This window comes from Megascapheus bottae, chromosome 17, assembly GCF_031878675.1.
Source record: "Megascapheus bottae isolate mThoBot1 chromosome 17, mThoBot2.hap1, whole genome shotgun sequence".
In the NCBI taxonomy this organism is placed as follows: domain Eukaryota; kingdom Metazoa; phylum Chordata; class Mammalia; order Rodentia; family Geomyidae; genus Megascapheus; species Megascapheus bottae.
The window spans coordinates 46,080,268-46,098,509 of record NC_143525.1 but is presented as its reverse complement, the minus strand read 5'-3'; the positions used below and the strand labels follow the sequence as shown (position 1 = coordinate 46,098,509).

Here is an 18,242-nt window from a genome sequence, read left to right as displayed (position 1 = left end):
GTGGAGACGACGGGGCGGGGCGGAGCGCCGCCGGCCCCCCGCGGGGAGGCGCCGCCCCCGACAGCGCCCCCTGGCGCTGGGAGGAGAACCCTGCCGCGTGCGGCTGTCGGCGGCTCCGCTCCCCGGCTGCGCCCCAGCCTTCCCTGCAGACTCCTCCCGTCGTGCTCTCTACATATTTCTTAGAGGGACAGGGCATCCGAGGTAGTAGAACCTGAACTCGGGGCCTGGAGCCTGTCCCTGAGCTCTGTCGTTCACACCTGAGACACAGCCCCACTTCCAACTCATTTATTTATTGGTTTATTGCCAGTCCCGGGCTTGGGCTCAGGGCCTGAGCACTGTCCTTGGGGTTTCTCAAGGCTACAGCCACGTGAGCCTCAGCACCACTTCCAGCTTTTTGCTATGTCTGTGGTACCAAGGAATCGAACCCGGGTCTTCCTGCATGCTAGGCCAGCACTCCACCACTAGGCCAAACTCCCGCCCCGCATGGACTTTTTTTTCTGCCTGAGCTGACTGTGACACTCCTGAGCCCCAGATCTGAGCCTCCTGAGTGGCTAGGACCGCAGGCTTGCACCACCAGGGCCTGACTGTGTATTTTTCTACATCAGTATTTCCTCACCTCTACCCTTGCTGTGGGCACACCTAGAGAAGAGGCCATGTGAACTGAGTTGTCTGCCTGTCTGCCTGCCTACCTGCAGGCAATGAAGCAAATTTTGATGGTGCCAAGATCTTGGATTTCTCAGCTCCAGAGATGTGACAAAATATATCTGTGGTCTAATTTTCCAGTCTGTGGCATTCTGTTGTGGCAGCTCCAGTAGTCTGAGATCTAGCCACCTTTCCTTTGTGATCTTTTTAACCTTATTATCCATGCCTGCTTCACAACATGGGCTACCATGAGGGCAGGGGTTGTGTCCATCTATTCATCCATCCATTTAACAAACATCTGTTAGACTGTGGTCCCAGGTATTCAGGAGGCCAATGCTTGACCATCTCTTGAGTTCAGTAGTCCAAAGCCAGTCTGGAAAACAGAGAGACTTCCATCTCCTCCCCCCAAATTAATTAATTAAAAATGAAATGACAAAACGCCTTATGTTCAGCTGGACAGTAGAACCTGCACAAAGTCACACAGCTGTGTATGTTAAGTGCCAAGATTTCAGAGCTAGAACACAGTCAAAGTGTGAGTGACCATTCCCTATGCTTTCTCTTCAATGCCTGTGTTTGCGGTATATGTGGTATATTTGGCATGGAAGCACCAGCTCATTCATTTATTGCATCCATTCATTCCCTGAGAAGACTTTTTTCCCTAGGAGGGTAGGGAGCTTCCTGAGTGGTCCTAGATTTCTTGGGCATAGGTTGTGGCTAGAGTTTGGAGATACTGAAGGACATGAATCATGATTTTTTTTTGATCAGTCATAGAGTTTGAACTCAGGTGTTATCCCTGAGCAATTTTTGCTCAAAGCTAGTGCTCTACCACTTTGAGCCATAATGCCATTTCTGGTTTTCTGGTGGTTAATTGGAGATAACAGTCTCCTGGACTTTAGTGCTCAGGCTGGCTTTCAACTGCGATCCTCAGATCTCAGCCTCCTGTGTAGCTAGGATTACAGGTGTGAGCCATGAGAGCAGTTTAAGGGCGTGAGGTCTGAGTATTGAAGTAGCTTGTGAATTCACCTCAGGACCACTTAGCCTGTTGCAAAGAAATAACACTGAAGACCCTTCTGTGGTGAGCAACACATAATTCTTGTCCTGATGAGAGTCTCTTCTTGTTCTGCAAGGTTTCTTGGCAAGACGAGGGACTACCATTTGAACCTGACCCATATCTATGGGAGTCTGATGGGGCAGAAACAGAGCCCACTCTCAGAGAGTTTCCAGTCTGATGGAGGAGGTGGGCTGAATCTATTCCTCAGCTGCTGAGGGGAAGGGACAGGAGAGAGCATGCACACCCACTCACAGTGGACTGAGTTGGCAAGTTTGATGTCTCTCTGAAAAGCAAGAACATCTTCAACAAGTGAATTCCAGAACACTAAGAGGCAGGGAGCAAGCCTAAGCAGATGAGGGGAAGTTTGTTCCTCCGCTCTCCCCTGCCCCGTCCCTCTAGAAAGGCATTTCTGGAAGTCTCCAGTTGGTTGGCGACCTGGCAGCTGCTCTGTGTCCATGTCTATCAGCCCTTCAGCTGTCACTCTGCTCCCAAAATAGCATGGAGGGGAAGGGGGGGTTGTTTATCTAGGATGGTGTGCGGGAGTGCTGGTGTGCTTGCGTGTGTTTGCGTGTGCACATGCGTGTAAAAAGGGCATGGTCGCTGTACTCAGGAATTGTTCTTGTCCTTTCTGGATCTTTCTTTGTCTTTAGGGGTTTGAGTCCCCAGGGCTGTCCCTGAGCAGGGTGCTCAAGAGGCAAAGGCTAGACAACACCCGCACGTGGTCTTGACTGTCCAGTCCTGGGAGGGGGAGGGCCCCAAGTATCAATGACAGGCTCCAGGGCCACCTGCCCCAGTGGCCAAATATGGTGTGGAGCCACTGGCTGGGGTGATAAAGACTCCTGGGTAGGGGCTGGGAGGGGCAGACAGCGGCCACTGGCTGAAGTGGACCCCCAGAGCTCAGGAGTCGCACCGGGAGGAGAAGGCCCCGGAGAGACAGTGAGCTGGCAGCTTTGAGGAGGCTGGGCAGGGAGGAGGCCTGAGGATTTCCAGGTCTTTGTGAGACCGTGGACTTTTAGTGTGGTAGGTTCACCCACCCTGGCTGGGAGGGACGGAGAGAGAGACTCATGGACTCTGCCCACTGGATCAGAGCTGTGGGCAGATACAATAATGTCCTTCAGGGACCGTAGGTTTTGGGGTGGTAGAGGTAGATCCTGTCCTAGTGGGGTGGAGGGGGGGTGCCTGAAGTCCTGCCCTGGGTCTGGAGAGACAGGGTTGCTCTGTCCCCACAGATGGCTGAGGCAGAGGCAGTGAAGCTGAAGGAGGAGGGGAACGGGCATTTCCAGCGTCAGGACTACAAGGCAGCCACCAAAAGCTATAGTCAGGCCCTGAAGCTGACCAAGGACAAGACCCTGCTGGCCACGCTCTACCGGAACCGTGCGGCCTGTGGCTTGAAGATGGTATGAGGCTGGGCAGGAAGTCCTGGAGGGCGGGGTATGGTTGGGAATGGAGGCCACAGCCCTGGTCCCAGCCATCTTTCCTGAGCTCCTTGTAGAAGCAGGTGTCTCCTTCCTTACCACCTGACCCCACTGTCCTGGAGGCACAGAAACTCATCCAGTTAGGAGTCAGCCGAGGGTGGGTGCTGTTCGCGTGTTATTTGGTGACATCTTAGTTACGGCTGCAGGCTCAGCAGCCCTGTTGCTGTCTCGTCCGTGGCTCTCGGAGCTTCTTACCGCCAGAGCTACATGGTTAAAAAAAAATCCAGCTTAGGCCTACAACCCTAGCTACTCAAGAAGATCCTTCTAACCTAAGGATCGAGATTGGAAGACAGACCAGGAAGGAAAGTGTGAGGTTCTTATCTCCAATTAACCAGCAAAGACAGAAGAGGAGCTGTGGCTCGACTGGGAGAATGCCAGCCTTGAACAAAACGGCTAGGGGACAGAGCCTAGCCTTGAGGTTAAGCCTCAGGACCAGCACAAAATAAAACCACTGTCAGCTACTAATTGCACCACGAAATCCAAGGCTCTGAGGGCTTGATTTGCTGGCCCGAACTCTCCCAGGTAGCAGAACAGATTCAAATCTGGCTTTCCCTTGAGCTGAAGTCTACCTGCTCTTCAGTCCCTGGTCCTCTGTCACCCTGCAGCTTCCTGGAATAGCATCCTCCATCTCTTAGGGGACAATGGTTGCCTAACACCGAGTCCTTGTTAATCAAGCTTCCCTTCTCCTCTCTCTTTTCTCAGGAGAGCTATGTCCAGGCAGCTTCTGATGCCTCCAGAGGTGAGTGCCCACTACCTACATCACACACACACACACACACACACACACACACACACACACACACACACACACCAGGCCCAGCCAGTCCCAGCATGTCTGTGCAGGAGTTCTTGAGCAGGTTATCATGCTTTGAAATGCAGTGCTGATTTGGAGAGGGCTACAAAGGGCAGGAACCACCTGGGGAAGGAACTGGAGGATCCTGGGAGAGCAGTGGAGGAAAGTAGCCATATTTTTCCCAGGGAAGGCAACTTCCAGATGGGTGGATGGCTGCCTGCAGTGCCTCAAAGGATCCTTCAAAAGGAGGACAGACTGAATTTCATCTGGGACTATGATAAAAGGACAAAGTTATAGGCAGTGTGTGTGTGTGTGTGTGTGTGTGTGTGTGTGTGTGTGTGTGTGTGTGTAAGTGTGTTTGAAATAGAGTCTTATACTTATTCAAGGGTTGGCTTTGAAGTTGCAGTCCTCCTGCTTTTACCTCTTGAGTAGCTAGGGTTTACAAATGTGTGCCACCACACCCAGACGGTAACTCAGACTCTCTTTCAATCGGAGAGACGATGGCTCTTCCTGTCTAACAAAGGGATGGTGTGGGCCAGAGAGTCTGTATGGATAGATAGTCTTCAGGGAAGACGGAATTCCTAGAGTTGGGGTCGTGGGAGGAGAAGAAGTGATTTGCAGCCTGGGCCCCTGGGGACCTGCCTGCCCTCCCTCTGCAGCCATCGACATGGACTCGGCAGATATCAAGGCTCTCTACCGGAGGTGCCAGGCACTTGAGCACCTGGGGAAATTGGATCAGGCCTTCAAGGACGTGCAGCGCTGTGCCACCCTTGAACCTCAGAACCCAAACTTCCAGGAGACATTGAGGAGACTCAACACCAGCATCCAGGAGAAGGTGAGCCAAACCACTTGGCAGACCGCAGCCACTTCGGGCCTATTCGCCAGAGGGATGCGCTGGAGAAGGGGACATCAGGACAGAGCCAGCCCCGCCCCTCTACTCTGAGCTAGAGACAGCAAAGGGCACAGGCCAGTCCCATGGAATAACTGGGAAGACGCACCCACCTGGGAGGAGCTATGCTATCTGAAGGAACAAGCCAGTCAGAGGAGCAGTAGACAGGGGTACTGGAATTTGAACTCAGAGCCTCAAGCTCTCATTCAGTTTACTTGCTTGTGGCCAGCGGGCTTGAGCCACATCTCCAGCCTTGCTTTTCAGTGGTTATTTTGGAGATGGGGTTGTATGCACTTTTCTGGCTTTGAACATTTATACTCGAATCTTAGTCTTTTTTCTTTTTCTTTTCGGTTGTGGGATTTGAACTCTTGGGCCTGAGCATTGTCCCTGAACTCTTCAGCTCAAGGCTACCACCCTACCCCTTGAGCCACAGTGCCACTTCCAGTTTTCTGGTGGTTAATTGCAGAGAAAAGTCTCATGGACGTTTTAGTGCCCAGGCTGGCTTTGAACCTCGATCCTCAGACCTTAGTCTCCTGAGTAGTTAGGATTACAGGTATGAGCCACCACGCCCAGGTTGGATCTCAGTCTTTTAAAAAAAAAATTGTTATTATGGGCTGGGAGTTTGGCCTAGTGGTAGAGTGCTCGCCTAGCATGCACGAAAATCTGGGTTTGATTCCTCAGTACCACATACATAGAAAAAAGCCAGAAGTGGTGCTGAGGCTCAAGTGGTAGAGCTCTAGCCTTGAGAAAATCCAAGGACAGTGCTCAGGCCTGGAGCTTAAGCCCAGCACTGGCAAAAAAAATTGTTATTATAATTTTACAAAGGGGGGTTACAGTAACGTAAGTCAGGTCTTTCCCTCACTTTCTCTGGACCTCAGTCCTTTTTTTTTTTTTTGTCCCCAGTCCTGCAGCTTGATGAACTCAGGGGCTGGGCACTGTCCCTGAGCTTCTTTTTGCTCAAGGCTAGCACTCTACCGCTTGAGCCACAAAACCATCTCTGGCCCTTTCTGTTGATGCGATACTGAGGAATCAAACCCAGGGCTTCATGCATGCTAGGCAAGCACCCTACCACTAAACCACATTCCCAGCCCTGGATCTCAGTCTTTTAAGTAGCCAGGGTTACAGGTGTGAGCCATCAGCATGGAACAGAACTTAGGTCTTTAAAAATTCTAGAAGGAGGCTTTAAAAAAAAAATCACATGAGCTGGGTGTTGGTGGCCTCACACCTAGCTACTGAGAAGGCTGAGACCCGAAAATCACTGTTTGAAGCCAGCCTCGGCAAGAAAGGTGAGACTCTTACCTCCAATTAGTTACTAATTATCTCCAATTAATAGCTCGAAGGGAAGTTGAGGTTGAAGTGGTAGAGTATCAGCCTTGAGTGAAAAAGCTAAAGGATAGTATCTAAACTCTGAGTTCAAGTCCCAGCGCGCACGCACGCACACACACACACACACACACACACACACACACACACACAGTCACTTAGTGTATCTGCAACATGACATTCCTTTCTTCTCAAGAGCACAAAGGCGAGAAGGGTCCCTAGGAATCAGGGATTCTGAGGTGGAATAGTGGGAGCATGAGATCTCTAGAAAGACTGAATTTCTGTACAGGGGAAGCCTGGACTGGAGGGGAGACCTGTATGGAAGCTGCTGACTTCCTGGGGACTCCTTGAGTGTGGCACTTTCTTCCCAGAAGAGAGAGTGTGGAGGGGCCGGAAGTGTGGCCTAGTGGTAGAGTTTGGCCTAGTGGTAAAGTGCTTGCTTAGCATGCACAGAGACCTAGGTTTGATTCCTTAGTATCACATACACAGAAAATCTTAGAAGTGGTGCTGTGGCTCAAATGGTAGAATTGAGAAAACCCAAGGACAGTGCCCACGCCCCAAGTTCAAGCCACAGGACTGGCAAAAAGGAAAAAAAAGAGGGAGTGGAGAGAACCTGTTTACTCAACTCCTTGCTCCAAAATGCAGGAAACAGAAGATACCTGGAGCAGCCTCTATGGAGGGGTCCATACCATTCTGTCTGGGGTGCAGACTCAGGGCTGGGGAAAGAAGTGAGAGAGGAATCTGAGAAGCAGTAAGTGAGGGAGGAATCTCTGCAGCCCAGGGGCAGTGAGTGTCATAAGAGTCATAGGAGGCCAGGAATTTGGCCTAGTGGGTAAAGTGCTTGCCTAGCATGCACGAAGACCCGGGTTCGATTCCTCGGTACCACATATATAGAAAAAAGCCAGAAGCGGTGCTGAGGCTCACGTGGTAGAGCTCTAGCCTTGAGAAAGTCCAAGGACAGTGCTCATGCCCTGAGCTCAAGCTCAGGACTGGCCAAAAAAAAATTACATCTTTTTTTTTTTTTTTTTTGCCAGTCCTGGGCTTGAGCTCAGGGCCTGAGCACTGTCCTTGGACTTTCTCAAGGCTAGAGCTCTACCACTTGAGCCTGAGCACTGCTTCCGGCTTTTTTCTATGTATGTGGTGCCGAGGAATCGAACCCGGGTCTTCGTGCATGCTAGGCAAGCACTTTAACCACTAGGCCAAACTCCCGGCCCAAAAAATTACATCTTATATTCTGTTTGTACATTAATAATTTTGTTACGGATCAAGGACCGGAGAAAGACACACACAAGATGCACCAGACGATTCTAGAAGAGGAAAAAAAACCAAATTTAGTTGCCTGTTTTCCTAACAAGTATTAATAAAATTTACCAAAATTCCTGTTATTCACCTGCAAAAAAAAAAAAGAGTCATAAGAGGAAAAAGGGAGTGGGTGGGTTGACCCATTAGGCCATGAAAGATCTGAAACAGCAGGATTGTGCTGGTGCTGTGGTTGAAATGGTGTAGCACCATTCAAGCAAAGTTGAGGTGGTAAATTCAAATTCCAGTAACACCAAGAAAATAAAAACCTAAACCAACATCAGGGTCTCAACTTACCCAGTGGGTTGCTTGAAACCTACTTGTAGTTTTTGAGCCTAGAGACTCATTTTCTATTTCAGTCCTTATTTAAAAGTCTAATCGTTTGTGCTGATTGTTTACTCCAAAATTATACTGGTGATTTTTGTTGTTCAAGACTGGGTGAGTTTCATGGGAAAAGGATGTTATTATTTTTTGAACAGTTATGGGGCTTGAACTCAGGGTCCCTGAGCTTTTGTACTCAGGCTAGCATTCTACCACTTTGAGCCACAGCTCCACTTCTGTTTTTCTGGTGGCTCATTGGAGATAAGAGGCTCATGGACTTTACTGTCAGGGCTGGCTCCAAACCTCGATCTCAGATCTCAACCCCCCCAGTAGCTAGAATTATAGCACCTGGACAAGGATGTGATCTTGCAGTCTCTAGAACAGTACCCAGCACAAAGTTGTACCCTTTCTGGAATAAATAGATGAATGAAGGTGATGGTGTCCAGAGTAAATAGCCTGAGGTGCCCACCTCTCCCCCCAAACACACACACACACACACACACACACACACACACACTGGCCTCTCATCTGCCTCCATCTGCTCCCTCCTCTCTCTTTAGCTCTGCGTGCAGTTCTCCACTGACTCAAGGGTACAGAACATGTTTGAGATCCTTCTGGACCAAAACAGCGAGGCTGATAAACGGGAAAAGGTAAGTGTCACCCAGTGCTAGCCAGCAGAGGGCACTCTCAACCCGTGGCTCAGGCTTCTTGCTGGCCTCTGCCTGGAAAGGAAGAAAAAAAATGATCCCAAATTAATCCCATTAGAAAATAAGCAAGAATCATACAAGGACCAGAGTTAAGGACAATCCACTGTGGGAAGACATACAGCAAGCTTACATGCTATGGTATTTACAACTGGGATATTTTGTTTATTGTGAACTTTTAGGCATTGCTTTGAAAAAATATTGCATTTGATATTATTTAGCTGAATTATTGAGGGTTGTGTGTGTGGGTATGTGTGTGTATGTGTGCCTCCTTAGGTTTTGCACTCAAGAGGAAAAACCTCGCTTGCCTCATAATTTCAACCATGAGAAACAGAAGCACATCCAAATAATGTTTTATTGGTTAATTAATTAGTTAAAGTACTAGAGATTGGAACTCATAGTTTCACACAGGCTATGCAAGGACCTTACCATTTGAGCCATCCACCATGCAAGCCACATTATGTTTCCTTTCATTTAGAGATAGTTCAAAGAACTCATTCCAAAATATTAAAAATATTTACTGATATCATTATCTCTTTAGTCAAATCGTGTGTGTGTGTGTGTGTGTGTGTGTGTGTGTGTGTGTGTGTTTCATGTTACATCTAATCTTCCTTTGGAATAAAAAAAAAAAAGTGCCGCCCCTACCTTTCTCATTTTTTTTTTGCCTGTCCTGGGCTTGAGCTCAGGGCCTAGATACTGTCTTTGGGCTTTGTCAAGGCTAGCACTCTATCACTTAAGCCACAGCACCACTTCCAGTTTTTTCTGTGTATGTGGTACTGAGGAATCCAACCCAGGGCTTCATGCATGCTAGGCAGGCACTCTACCGCTAGGCTACCCTCCCAGACCAACATTTTGTATTTATAAGAACTTGAGGGCTGGGAGCATGGTAGAATGTTTGCCTAGCATGCCTGAAGACCCAGGTTCGATTCCTCAGTACCAAATATATAGAAAAAGCCAGAAGTGGTACTGTGGATCAAGTGGTAGAGTACTACCCTTGAGGAATGCCCAAGGACAGTGCTCAGGCCCTGAGTTCAAGCCCTGGGACTGGCAAAAAAAAAAAAGAACATGACAGACAATATTTAGAAAGGGAGTTGTTGGGTTTTTTGTTTGTTTGTTTTGTTTTGTTTTGTTTTTGCATCCGGGGCTTGAGCTCATAGCCTGAGCATTGACCTTGGGCTTCCTCAAGATTAGAGCTCTACCACTTGAGCCTCAGCACCACTTCTGGCTTTTCTATGGCTGTGGTACTGATGAATCAAACCAGGGTCTTCATGCATGCTAGGCAAACACTCTACCACTAGGCCAAGCTCCCAGCTGGAGTTGTTGGTTTTTATGGTAAATGAACTTATATAACATGTAAATGTCTTTTGTAACAAACTTTTGAGGACATAATGTGTTGGTAGGGATTCAAGTAACTTTGTGTTGAGAAGCATAAAGCCCTAATTGGATAGTGCTGTCCTGGTCATGCATGTCTGAAGTCTCAGCCCTTCCCCAGGGCCTGTCCCCCGCCTCTCTGCCCCCTTCTTTCTTTCCTCAAGGCCTTTTCAAGTTCATGTATTCTCAAATTGGGAAACTTTAGAATGAGAAAAAAAAAAAAGGAGCCATCAAACCCGACTACCTAATTTTTCAAGTGAAGAATCAGAAGCCCAGAGAGGTACTTCCCAAGGTCATCCAGCTAGCAGGTAGCAGAACCAGAACTCAGACCCAAGGCTTGGGCATCCTACCTAGTCTCTGTGCCCATTACCTTCCACCTTTGTAGAACCCCTTCCTGAGACTTCCTGGTCCTTTGCAAGTTGTCTTGACTTCTGAATTCTGATCTTGGGTTGTGTCCCAGGAGGAAGGGGGGGCAACAATCAGGTAATGAAGACAGTTCTTGCACCAACTCTTGTACTTGGCCCAAGGTCAAAGACTCCACAGTTTTGGCTTACTTACGACCCTCACTGTCTCTTCTTTCCTCAGGCTGCCAACAACCTTATTGTCCTAGGCCGGGAGGAAGCTGGAGCAGAGAGAATCTTCCAGACCAATGGAGTGGCTCTGCTGCTGCAGCTTCTAGATACTCAGAGGCCTGAGCTGGTGTTGGCTGCTGTTCGCACGCTGTCGGGCATGTGCAGTGGCCACCGAGCGCGGGTGAGGGCCCTGGGACTTACCTGGGGAAGGGGGGGTCTCGATGGGGATAGAGAGCTACCGTGCAGGGATCTGGAGGGTGATGGGGACAAAAAGAATCTGATACAGAATCTAAAAGGCTCCTCAGTCCCCCAACCTTGGGCTTGGGTGCCTGATTTAGGAGTGACCCAGACCTTCCCTTTTGTGCGGGAAGCAAGTATCACTAAAGTCAAGTTATTGAAAGTGGCTGTGGGAAGGATTGAGTGAAAGTTTCCTGTGTGTGTGTGTGTGTGTGTGTGTGTGTGTGCGCGCGCGCGCCAGTACTATGTCTTAAAATTGGCATCTAGATGCTATTCCTTAGCTTTTTCATTCAAGGCTGGCACTCTTACCACTTGAATCACTGGTTTGCTTCAAGCATTTAAAAAAAATTTTTTTTTGCCAGTCCTGGGCTTGAGCTCAGAGCCTGAGCACTGTCCTTGGACTTTCTCAAGGTTAGAGCTCTACCACTTGAGCCTGAGCACCACTTCTGGCTTTTATCTATGTATGTGGTACCAAGGAATTGAACCAGGGTCTTTGTGCATGCTAGGCAAGCACTCTACCACTAGGCCAAACACCTGGCCTCAAGCATTTCTTTTTGTCAGTTGTTGGGCTTGAACTCAGGGCCCGAGTGCTATCCTTGAGACTCTTTGTGCTCAAGGCTAGCATTCTGCCATTTGAGCCACAGTGCCACTTCCAGTTTGAGGTTATTTGTTTTTTGAATGGTTAATTGGAGATGAGTCTCATGGGGACTTTTCTGCCCAGTCTGGTTCCAAACCACAATCCTCATATCTCACCCTCCTAGGATTACAGGCATGAGCCACCAGTACCTGGCATTTGGCTTAAAACAAAACAAAACTGGTCAATTGGATGGGTCTCTCGGATGTGTCACCTGTGCTGACTTTGAACCAGGAGCCTCCGATCAGCCTCCTGAGTAGCTGGGATTATGGGCATGAGCCACTGGCTTGAAGCTGTTATTGCTCATTGGGTTTGAGATGCTGTGCTGTCTTGGGGATTCAGTGTGTGACATTCCCCACATCTCCATGTGGCCCGAGAGCTTAAAAACCACAGGTGGTGGGTAGGAGGTGCTGTATTGGCTAGCACAGGCCTGAATCTCTTGAAGGACTTTTTCCAGACTGAAATCTGCCTCAGGGCACTGGCTGCCTGCACTCATACCCTACCCATGGCGGGGGGCCTGGGGCTCGCCACTCCCCCCACCCCAGCCCCTGTCCCTGCAGGAGGGAGGGGCAGAGCCCCTGACTGTGCATTCTGCTGGACCTAGGCCACAGTGATTCTGCACACAGTCGGAATAGACCGGATCTGCAGCCTCCTGGCAGTGGAGGATGAGGAGACATCTCTGGCTGTCTGCAACCTGCTGCAGGCCATCATTGATTCCCTGTCTGGGGAGGACAAGCGGGAGCATCGGGGGAAGGAGGAGGCCCTGGTTCTAGGTAGGAGACGTTCTTCAGCTCTGGTTCAAGTGGGTTCAAAAGGACACTCAGTTACCCTCTCAGATTGGGCATTTCCTGGTTTTATCTCTATACGGATATCCTGGCAAGAAAAACATGGGAGGCAGCTAGGTACTGATAGCTCATACCTGTGATCCTTGCTGCTCAGGAAGCTGAGATCTGAGGACTGTAGTTTGAAGCCAGGTTGGGTAAGAAAGCCCATGAGACTCTCATCTCTAACTAAGCACCCAAAAAGCCAGAAATGGAGCTGTGGCTCAAGGGGTAGAGCACTAGCCTTGTGGGGGAAAAAAAAAGCTCAAGGACAGTGCCCAGATCCTGATTTCAAGCCCCAGAACTGGCACAAAATCAACCACCCAACCAACCAGGAGGGGCCCAGTGCACTATTTGCTACAGCCAATAGGTGGAAATAACCCCAGTGTCAGTCATGGGTAACTGGGTAAGCAAAATCATAGAGGCATGCAATGGAATGTTGTGCCCTCTTAATAAGGAAGGATGATCTGACACTAATCGGCCCCAAAGATATGACACTAAGTGAAATAAGCCCATCACAAAAGGGCAAGCACTGTGTGGTTTTGCTACCTACAGCAGTCCAATGCACAGAGACTGAGGCAGAATGATGGCTGTTGGGGTTGGGGATAGAGGAATGGAAACTACTGTTTAATGAATAGAGAGTTTCTATTGTGCACAGTGCAAAAAAAAAGTCCTGGGCATGTGGGCACTGGTGGCTCATGCCTGTGAACTCAGAAGGTTGAGATCTGAGGATTAAGATTCCAACTTGATTGGCAGAAAGTCCAATTAACCACCAAAAAGCTGGAAGTGGAGCTGTGGTTCAAGTATGCCAGCCTTGAGCAAAAATATATATGCCAAACAAGAGCACAAGGCCCTGACTTTCAAGTGCCAGTACCTGCACACACACAAAAGACAAGTTCTGTGATGGGTGATGCTATGATATTGTTAATTTACTCAGTGCCATGAAATTGTATGCTTAATCATGGCATGGATAAGAGGTGGAGCCGTGGCTCAAAGTGGTAGAGCATTAGCCTTGAGCATAATAGCTTAAGGTACAGTTCCCGGGTCCTGAATTCAAGCTCCACAGCCAACAGAAACAAAACAAAAAAAGGTGCTTTTATAAGCATGCAGAATATAAGCACAGGGCCAAGAGTGTGGCCTAGCATGCATGAAGCCCTGGGTTCAAATCCTTGGTACCACATACACAGAAAAAGCCAGAAGTGGTGCTGTGGCTCAAGTGGCAGTGCACTAGCCTTGAGAAAGCCCAAGGACAGTGCCCAGGCCCTGAGTTCAAGTCTCAGGACTGGCAAAAAAAAATGGTGTGAATGGTAAACTTTATGTTGCATATATTTATTAACAATTTGAAAGAGGTAGCAGAATCTTACCAGAGAAATTTGGAAAAATATTGAAATATTTAAATGTGAAAAAATTTATAATCACTCATAAAAATGACATCTGTAACCACTCCTATGTCCAACTGGCATTCCTAAATTTTTCCATCCATGCAAATGTCAATAGTCATATAAAATATCAATTTAACGAAACTGGGAAATCTGACTGGGCACTGGTGTCTACTCCTGTAATCCCAGCTACTCAGGGGGCTGAGATCTGAGAATTGTGGTTCAAAGCCAGCTCTAGCAGGAAAGGTTATGAGATTCTTTTTTTTCTTTGCCAGTCCTGGGCTTGAACTCAGGGCCTGAGTGCTGTCCTTGGTTTTTCTCAAGGCTAGAGCTCTACCACTTAGCCACAGAACCATTTCTGGCTTTTTTTCTTGTATATGGTACTAAAGAATTGGACCTGGGTCTTGGTGCATGCTAGGCAAGAATGAACTACCACTAGGCCAAACTCCCAGCCCAAGGCCATGAGATTTTTATCTCTAGTTAACCACCAGAAAACCAGAAGTGTTACTCTGGCTCAGTGTGGTAGAGAGCTAGCCTTGAGTGAAAGATCTCAGGGACAATGCCCAGGCCCCGGGTTCAAGCTCCGTGACCAACAAAAAATTAAAATAAAAAAGTTGTAATTCTGCTATAAGTAGTTTAATTTATTGATCAATGCTATTATTGTATACCATGTAATATTCTTTTTTCTTTGAAACAGGGTATTGCTATATAGCTCTCAGACTGGCCTCTAATGCTTCCTCTTATTCCTCTCTTAGCCTCCCAAGTCCTGAAAATTATAGATATTCATGTTTTTCCACATATATAACCATGATACGTATGTACCACATACTATTACTCTTGTCCAATGACTATCCCTCATAAACCCTTGGTCTGTTAATCTACCTACCCCCGTGAAACCAGCAACCCGCCCAACTCAGATCCCTCTTCTCACTCCACCTAACTCAACCCATTTAATATTCTTTTTTTCTTTCTTTTTTTTTTCCAGTATATATATACCAGTACTGAGGCTTGAACTTGGAGCTTCACATTTCAAATTCTATTTTGGCCCTTTGCACTCTAGGGTGACGCTCTGCTTCTGGAACCACACCTCCACTTCTAGCATTTTAGTGGTCAAGCCAGTCCAGGCTGGCTTCAAACTGTTATCCTCAGATTTCGTCCTCCTGAGTAGTTAGGATTACAGTCATGAGCCACCAGAGCAACGGTGGGGAAGGGCCCAACCATGAGTGTGAATTCTGGGAGTCCTACTTCATTAGTGGTACGAAAGTCTAATCTTCCACAGGTCCTTTGAGAAATAGTGACTTACTGCTGATCTGCTACAAAAATCCTAGCACAGAGTGATGTCAGATTTGCTTCTCTGTAACTTCAACCCACCTCTGATCCCAATTCTGTCCCCTGGAGCCTCACAGAAGGAGTCTGTTAAGACATAGGTTTATCTGAAAACAGAAAACCAGGTCTATTGAGGACCTGTCCTTTGCATGGCATGTTCATTTGACATGGCTTGGAGATCTTGACATCCCTGCCAGCTGGCTTGCCTTTGGGCTCCATCCTAAAATAACTAAAATCCCTCTAAGCTTCTGGGAAGTCAGAAAGAGCTAAATTAGGGGGGGAAAGCACTTGACTTTTAGTATCACTAGTCAGGGAGGAAGTTGTGGTCCCATAGGCAAAGTTGGCATTCAAACTTTTGGCATGCCTGGCTCTGTGGGAAGCAGAGAGTCCATATAGACTTTTTGGACTTTTTTTTTTCTTTTTGCCAGTTTCTCAAGGCTAGTACTCTGCTGCTTGAGCCACAGCACCACTTCCGGCTTTTTATGTGCATATGGTACCAAGGAATCGAACCGAGGGCTTTGTGCACGCTAGGCAAGCACTCTACCACTAGACCACACTCCTGGCCCTCTGGAAAATATTGCATTATACTAGATTATCCAAGCCCTACAAAATGTCCCTGGATCTCTACCTTTTTAAGGATCAAGTGCTGTTATCACAGAAGAAGAGTGTTCAAATTGGCCAGAGGACACTTGTAGGTGTTGTCTGGGGATTTTTGTTTTCTTTTGGGGGTGAGATTGGAAATGCTATCCTTTCCTGGAGGAATATACATACTTACTCAGAACGCAATGGAGTCAGTATTTTCAGAGTCATTTTAGAAGCTTCTCTTGTTCCTGATTCTCTCCACGTGGGACTTAGTCCTTCTATTTGCTCTTATCCTTGTTTTTCAGACACCAAGAAGGACCTGAAGCAGATCACCAATCACCTGCTCGACATGCTGGTTAGTAAGAAAGTGTCTGGTCAGGGCAGGGACCAGGCGCTCAACTTGCTCAACAAGAATGTCCCCAGGAAGGATCTGGCCATCCATGACAACTCTCGAACCATCTATGTGGTAGATAATGGTGAGGAGGCAGGGGAAGAGCAGGCATCGAGTGAGATTCTTGTCTGTGGGGGCGGGGAGTGTTCACCAGTTGAGCTGGTAAGGTTGTAGGGGGAACAAAAAAGCTCTGAATTCTAGCTTTGAATACGCCAAGAAAAACAGGGGATCATGCTAGGGAGCAAGAATACTATTTTGTGAAGATGCGTGAGTTGTTCATTGAGTGATAACGGTGATTGACAGTGGGCTGCTTCCACTCTTCGCCTGACTGTGTCCTCTAGCTCTCTAAAGTGGGGACTATTATTTCCATTTTGCAAGTAAAAAACCTGAGGCCCTAAGAGAAGACCTTATAAACCCAGTACATGAGCAGGGTAGTACCTGTGGCTTACACCTGTAATCCTAGTTACTCAGAAAGCCACGATCTGGAGGATGGTGGTGCAAAGACAGCCTTGGCAGAAAAGTCTGCAAGATTCCATCGCTAGCAAAATTCTGTATTCAAGGCATGGCTTACGTGGTGGAGTGTTAGCTGAGGCAGAAAGCCATGCAAGAGTTTAAGGATCTGAACTCAAGCTCCTGTACTGGTGTGTACGTGTACACACACACACACACACACACACACACACACACACACCCATTGTACATCATAGAATGTTAGCCCTGACCATGTACCCAGAGACCAGGTAGTCTGGACTCCATTTGAGAGCATGTGAAACAGAGAATGGTAGCCGGGGAGGGAGGAGGGGGGAGGGGGGAGAGGGTCATGGGGAAGACCGGGGCCTCTGGGCCTCACCCCAGGGCTTTTGCACAGTGGAAGGCTCATGCTCCCTAAAGGCAGATTTTACTGAGCATGGAAGTGATGAAGGTGGAGCTTCCCAGGAATTTCACACTTGCCCCTGTTGACCTGCAGGCCTGAGAAAGATCCTAAAGGTGGTGGGACAGGTTCCTGACCTGCCCTCCTGCCTGCCCTTGACTGACAACACCCGCATGCTGGCCTCCATCCTCATCAACAAGCTCTATGATGACCTGCGCTGTGACCCAGAACGCGACCACTTCCGCAAGATCTGTGAGGAGTACATCACGTGAGTCCCCAGAGGCCTCCCAGGGCCAGTTCTGCCTTCCCTTCCTAATTCCCCGAATGAGCCATTTAGATCTGTGGGAGTCATTGACTTGCAGTAGAATAGGTCATCTGGAAGTGGTCAGCAGGTGGCTCTGTCTTGAGCATCTTCCATGAAGTCACCACATGAGTTGTCCTGAAGTAGGGTGCCAGTGGCTTACACCTGTAATCGTACCTACTCAGGAAGCTGCCGTCTGAGGATCGCGGTTCAGAGCCATCCCTGGAAAGAAAGGCTGTGAGACTTTCCTCTCCAAGTGACCATTAGAAAACCGGTAATGGCGCTATGGCTCAAAGTGGTAGAGCATTAGGTTTGAGGAAAAGAGCTCAGGGACAGCACCCAGGCTCTGAGATCAAGCCCCACAGCTGACAAAAAGAATCCAAACAAAACAAACAACAACAATAACAAACAGATATCTCAGTGGGAGAATGTCTGCCTAGCATGCCCAACGCCCTGGGTTCTGTTCCGAGCACCAAACAAATCATTAAAAAAATACCTGGACATAGTTTAAATCTACCATAGGCTCTTATAGTCATCTGGAGCGACCATGACCGGTCAGGAGGGAGACTGCCTCTGCCAGGCATTTAAGAACTGTGTGACCTTGCAAAGACTGGGCCTGCCTTTGGAGAGTCTCCAGCAGCCAGGCCTCCTGGTTCTTCTCACTGCTACTTCCCCAGTCACTTCAGTTGCTCCCTCTGGGGCTCTGTTCTCTTCCTGTGTCCTCTCCCTTCTCCTCCCACTGTTACATGATCTTTTGATGCTTTTCTACTGATTTTCCATCTTGCAAAATCTTGGGATTTCTGCGACACAGCTATTATTCAGAATGGACCATGGCGCAGGAAGCTGAGTATAACGTAAGTTCTAGGCAGGTCAAGATTCCACCTTCACTCTGCTTTTCCTTCTCTCAAGGCAGAAAACTTTCTGCCAATAGCTCGAGAGGAAGTAGTTTAGTCCTTTTCTTGTTGTTGTCATGGTAGGCTTGGACTCAGCCTGGGTGCTGTCCTTAAGCTTTTTTGTCACCTTGAATCGCAGCTCCATTTCTGGATTTTTTTTTTTTTTTTTTGGTGGTTAATTGGAGCTAAGAGTATCTCAGACTTTTCTGCCCTGGCTGGCTGGCTTTGAACCACGATCTTTAGATCTCAGTCTAGGATTACAGCCATGAGTCACCAGGGCCCAACCAGTAACTGAGTCTTTGCAAGTCTTTACATGTTTCTAATTTCTTAAAAACAAAACACATTAAAATATAAAACTCTTCTTAGC

At 48.1% G+C, this 18,242-nt stretch overlaps 1 protein-coding gene across 3 annotated transcripts in view; it reads left to right on the top strand.

The window, feature by feature from the left end:
- The first annotated feature begins 2,922 nt into the window (after positions 1-2,922).
- The window catches only part of Unc45b (unc-45 myosin chaperone B), a 29,687-nt gene continuing 14,367 nt past the window's right edge, over positions 2,923-18,242 (top strand). For all 3 annotated transcript variants that reach the window (XM_090351772.1, XM_090351771.1, XM_090351770.1), the window contains exons 1-8: positions 2,923-3,090; positions 3,871-3,907; positions 4,621-4,796; positions 8,354-8,443; positions 10,454-10,621; positions 11,916-12,084; positions 15,725-15,895; positions 16,778-16,949. In XM_090351772.1, the coding sequence (XP_090207898.1) occupies positions 2,923-3,090; positions 3,871-3,907; positions 4,621-4,796; positions 8,354-8,443; positions 10,454-10,621; positions 11,916-12,084; positions 15,725-15,895; positions 16,778-16,949 (1,151 nt within the window). The remainder of the gene's footprint in view (positions 3,091-3,870; positions 3,908-4,620; positions 4,797-8,353; positions 8,444-10,453; positions 10,622-11,915; positions 12,085-15,724; positions 15,896-16,777; positions 16,950-18,242) is intronic.